The sequence below is a fragment of the Zeus faber genome, assembly GCF_960531495.2.
Source record: "Zeus faber genome assembly, chromosome: 20".
NCBI classification, from domain to species: Eukaryota; Metazoa; Chordata; class Actinopteri; order Zeiformes; family Zeidae; genus Zeus; species Zeus faber.
In genome coordinates this window covers 9871125-9876895 of record NC_137207.1, presented here as the reverse complement: position 1 = coordinate 9876895, position 5771 = coordinate 9871125, and the positions used below count along the sequence as shown (strand labels likewise).

Here is a 5771-nt window from a genome sequence, read left to right as displayed (position 1 = left end):
TGTTTTGGCAGCCATTCTTCTGCAATTTGCATGGCAATTATATCCCGATGTAAAAACACAAAAAAAAACAACACGGGCCGCACCATGTGTCGCGTCGCGGCGAGACGAAGGCGCCGATGTACGGGTATGAATTTAAAAAAGCGACTCCTTAATGACTTCAATATGAATTGCAAATGAATGATCGCCGCGCTGAACACCTGACTCCCAAAAAGCCCTCCCTTCCCTCGCGTTATGGGAGCAGAGGGAAGGGGAGCGTCCTCTCAATGCACGACCGTGAGGGGCGTACGGACTAATCACAGCGACATCTTTCAAACCTTCATCAACGCCCCCCTAGTCTCCAAGTATTTGGACATCGGAAACACCTCGGAGGCCACGGAGGTGGCCTCCTTTTAAAAAGCGAGTCGCTCTGCCCCATAAATCTTTGGCGTCGCACAAATGGATCGATGGTAGTCGCGGAGCGCCGGGGCCTCTCAGGTTTAGGCTCTGCCGGTAACTCCGGGTCGATAACGCGTCAATACGACCCTCAAGAACGAGATGTGAAGAAAAAAATGAATCAAAAGCGTACCGCACACGTTCGCCCTCCGCTCCGGTGGGAAGATTTCCACCAGGCCGACAGCAGGGTCGGCGACGCCGCATGAACCCTGTGGTAGGGCGCCCTTTGACCCCCTTCCCCATGCTCCGGTGCGTATCGCTCCGGTCGTCCCTCGTGCCTTCTCCTCTGCGTTTAGCCCCGCGTGCTCCCACGCTCCATTTTTTTAAGCTGTCCAAAGCCCGGCTTCTTTTTTTGTGAACGTGACATGGCAAAAAAAACAAAAACAAAAAAAACCCCACCATGATATAGCTGCGTTCCATGAACTCCCCTTCTACCTTCGCAAATCACGCAGACGATGATCCTCGCGATCTCATTGACTGATCGGTCTCTGATGTCATTCGGTTGCCTTACTTTAAAGTATGTATTTCAATGCCTGCAAATGGACTGCGTATGACCCTGACAAAGGCCATGCGGCAAAACGCATTGGTCTCCCCAGTAAACTCCTCTTCCGCTCGCGACAAGTGTAACTGGAATCTCTTGCCGGCTTTTCTGGAATCACAAAGATTCCCAGGGAGATAAAGAGATAGAGAAGAAGGAGGGCAGAGCGAGGGAGCGACACGAGCAGGGAGTCAAACAGAGAGAGTCAGCACGGGCGGCTGTAACCTGAGCGCGGTGCTGCCCGCTCCGGGGATTATTGCCGATGCGGGATAAAGAAGCTTCCTGCTAATTGTAACAGAAGCCGAAGACTGACCAGCGCTAACCGCCGTCATGCGCGAGTCAATCCAAGGTCACGATGGAGGCGGCGGGGGGGGGGGGGGGGGGGGGGGGGGGGGGCGGAGGGGGAGGGTTATCCATCTCAGAACACCGTACGGAACAAACTTTGAGTTTTGCGGAGCTTCATCTCGGCGTCCCACCCCTCACCCGCCACTCCCCGCTCCCCCGATCTCAATCAACCAAACTCCCCTCCTCCCTCCATTAGCGGATCCTTGTCTGGGACCGATCTCAACCGCCCCCCGTGAGGCTGAATGAAAGAACCGGGAGGGAGGAGGAGGGTCTACCCTGGGATGAACTACCCATGAACTACCCTCCACGCCAACATCCAAGAGACCAGTCTTCCTGTTTTGGTTTTTTTTCGACACCAGAGAAGTCCATCGAAGACGGAAGAGTAAACTAGTTGCTGATTGTCTTCGCGGAACTAGGGGGAAGCATTCTTTTTTTTAGGACTCGGGTCGACCCCCGCGTGTCTTTGCTTGCTATGAAGTGGCGTGGACACATCATTAAGTCGCGCCGTAACCTGACCCGAGGTGAGGGGTCAATTGACAGATCTGACAGTGATGTCAAGTGGGCCGACGCGCGGAGAGGACCCATCTGGTCCTGGGGGACGGCCGTGACAATCCGGTGTCCGCCTGGTGTGAGGATCTACAGTGCACACACACGCACACACACACACACACACACACACACAAAGACTCTAACAATATACATGTGGACTAGCCTACACAAATACAAATGGGACATGTGAGACTACACACAAGAAAATACTTACACACAGACACAAGCATCCTAAATGTACATATCCCAACACACACACACACACACGCACACGCACACACACGAAGTCTCCAAATCTACTCAAAACAGTTGGATCCACTTCCACCGCATTTGTCACGTGTGTGTGCGTGCGTGCGTGCGTGCGTGCGTGCGTGCGTGTGTGTGTGTGTGTGTGTGTGCGTACAGTATCTCTCAGTATCTCCCTCCTAGTTGTCAGAGAGCCGCATGACAAAACTAACATCTGGCTCCGGAGATGATTACTCTGCTGAGAACTCATCTGTGAGTGCCCACTGTGCCCCACGCAAACTGAAACACGCGCGCGCGCACACACGCACACACGCACACACGCACACACGCACACACACACACACACAAACGCACACGGATGCACGAATACGCACATATGCGCACATGCACAGTTTGACGTGGCCAGATGGCAGCGCTTCTGCGCCTGTCACCCAAATCTCCACGGCATGGCTGTGTGGATGTGTTTGGGTGTGTGAAAATAGTATTGAGTTGGAAAGATTGAATCAAACCCCCAAGTCGGTCATGTATAACAGGTCCGACATCAATTCGAACACATTACATGCAGGTAATAGTCAGTGCCCGTACCTGTACCAGTCCAAGCCCCGCGCGTAATGCCGGTCGAAGAAGTGCGGTTCTGCGCCCAGTGCGCGGATGTCCGGGTGGAGCCGCAGGAACTCCAGAAGAGCCCGGGTCCCTCCCTTTTTCACCCCGATGATCAGAGCCTGTGGGAGCCTCCGACTGGCCGTCCAGTCTTTACTGGAGCTGTTTGTCTCCAAAAGAGGCAACGAACCGGCGCTGGATTCCTCCGCGTCGGGTACCGTAAGGTCTATGTAGACGGTGCCATTCCTGTCGGTCAGCAGCCTGGACAGGAGGAGGGGTCCGGGGGTTGGGAGCTTGCTCTCCGGGTTGTCGGTCAGCTCCGACTGGTAGCATCCACCAGTGAGCAGATAGATGAGGGAGAAGCAGAGGGCGCCCACGGAGGACATGATCACCAGCCGGTGCAACACCCTTCGCACTAGGTCCGTGTTCGGGTGGTGGTGATGGTGATGGAAAGCGGCCATCCCTCAGAGGTCCGTTTAAGATGTCCCATTCTATCCCTCAGAAGTCCATTTCAGATGGCCCATTCTATCCCTCAGATGCACCATCATACCGTCCCTTCCAACTCATAGGACTTGCTGCCGCCGGAGAGCGCACCGTGGGCAACTTTTTACGCTCCTTCCGTGCGTCCTTCTTCCCGTTGCATTTTGCGCACCCAACTCCGATGCCGTCGCTCGCCAAAGCAGACCACTATCCATCCATCAGCCAAAAAAAAAAAAAAGATGGATGGATGATAACCAGGCGCTGGTGTGTCCATCCGAGAGAATAAACAGTTTTAATATCCGAGGATCCTTCTCCATGGGATTACGCGCTGCCTCTCCACGGCACTCATGGGAATTCAGGTCTCGGGGATGCCTCTCTCTCTCTCTCTCTTCTCTCTCTCCATCTCTCTATCTCTCTCTCTCTCTCTCTTTCTCTCTCTCTCTCTCTCTCTCTCTCTCTCTCTCTCTCTCTCTCTCTCTCTCTCTCTCTCACTCACTCAAAAATGCCTTTGATTAGAGGGCTATGGCAGAAGGCTGGTTTTAATTCCAGCATATTTATTGGTCAATGAAGATTGATCCATTATAAAGCAGCATAAGGAGGGAGGTGGGTGGGTCAAAAGCAGACTCATTATAATATTATTAATTTCATACAGTGTTCACTTATTCAACAGAAGCCCAATTTATCAAGGGGGGAAAACACACATAAACTCTGTTTAGCCTTGTAACTGGCCAGTCGTTGAGAAAGCAGTTTTCCGAAGCACTTTTCGAAAAAAGTGAGTCAGACCAATTAGTATGTGGGTTAAACTAAGAGTGCTTCATTGCTTGTTCGTGCCACTTGGGGCTTATCACACCCAGCTGACATCCCCCCTCTCTAAGACTGATCACATAATTGGTTTAGTGATCAGACGGCATTAGTCCACATACAGTACATTCTGGCATTTTCCCCCCTATGCCGATCCTGACCCCAAAACGCAGACGCTGTCTGGTGCGGCCCGAGCTGGTGACGCATGCATCATGGTATCAAAGCGGCAGGACGGTGCTGATGCAATGGGCTGAAGCCTTTGTTCATCCATTGGGGATGGTTGGGTTTTGGATTCTGGGTTTTGGGGTTTCGGTTTTTCTATTTGGTCTAGCGGGCTCGGTTGTTGTGAGCCATTTGCAGGTTAGAGAACCCTCCTATGTCGGGTGTTTATTATTGCGGTAGTACGGATAATAGCTCATCGGAGAGTCGTTAGTTCCCCATTTCAACCGCACCGCCATGCAAAAGGCACACACACACATACACACACACGTTCCATTTGGCTTACTTCTGTCATTACACCGTAGCAGATGTGACCCATGTCATAAAATTAGACTGTAATGTCCCACACCGAGAGACTAGAAAGGCACACGTTGTGGTGATACTGTATGTGCCGTTTTTCACGACATTTACACGAGACACAAGTTTTGCAGTCCCGTTTTCTAACTTAGCACTTGGGGAAGGGGAGATTAGATCGACCCCAATAAAGTTGTAGTAGCATTTCTATCGCACTGTTTGTTTTTTTCTAATCAATACCGTCTATCTTGTGTCATTAACACTTCATTGATGCTTTGCTGCCGTTGTGACCACAGTCAGAGTGAATTTCATTTCCTCAGAAATAACCAAGGAGGGTTAGGAGTGCTCTACATCTGTCTTAATAGCAAACGTGTGACAAAACCTCTTTCTCTCCGGTGAAGCCTTTTCTCCTCCATGTAAAGGGGAGAATTTTCACCTGGTCTTTTATCTATTAGTAGTAAACGTTTCCTAACGATATCCACATGGATAGGCTAGCCAGTCCAGAAATATCACCCTAACTGCTGCGATCAATTGGGCTGTTGTGCTCAGTGATGCTTTGCCGTGAATTTCCCTTCAAGTTTTGACCTGCAGTTGGTAGTTTGCCACTTAATCTAAAGGTCTTCAAAGAACATTGGCCTTCGCAATGAAGCGTTTCTTATGTTGGGTAAACACCAACTGACAAATATTCCATACTTACTATTTATCTACGTAAGAAACCCTTAACAATGCTCAACTGGCCTTGAAATAAGCGAATCATTACCCAGCCAATATTTCAATACCGCTCGTCATCAGTGTCTATTGAGCGGTTTTCATTCAACTCTGACAAAGATGGATGTTCGTACCGAATGCAAAATCCACACGGAGGCCTATTCTGTGCGGAGGGATGCATATATTGAAGAGGAGAAAAAAAAAACATAACTCAGCCCAACCTTCCCCATTTCCCATTTGTTTTTATTCTGCTTGATTCCTCTTCCATGGATCAGGAGGCAAGGTCACGTCGTCAGATTGTGTGTCTTTTGTCCGCGGTCGGCCCTCAGATTGTTCCGTGATGAAGTGGTCGTCTATAAAGGCACGACCCCGGGGTCAGGGCCGAAGTACACGCGGTGATTTATTATCCTACACACAGTTTGGGGTGGCGGGGTGGTGGGGGGTTTGGGTTTGCGCGTGCGTGTTGCTGATTAATGCACACCTCTCTCTCTATATATGAAATGAAGATGTCCCCGAGACGCGAGCTGTCGCCTGATTGGGGCGCGCGCACCTTGAGCGA

At 50.9% G+C, this 5771-nt stretch overlaps 1 protein-coding gene across 1 annotated transcript in view; it reads right to left on the bottom strand.

The window, feature by feature from the left end:
- Positions 1–3171, bottom strand: part of hs3st3l (heparan sulfate (glucosamine) 3-O-sulfotransferase 3-like) — a gene marked incomplete at both ends in the record, with an annotated part of 8498 nt that extends 5327 nt beyond the window's left edge. The window contains one exon of the mRNA XM_080021748.1: positions 2696–3171. Coding sequence (XP_079877874.1) covers positions 2696–3171 — 476 coding nt within the window. The remainder of the gene's footprint in view (positions 1–2695) is intronic.
- Between the last annotated feature and the right edge of the window lie 2600 nt (positions 3172–5771).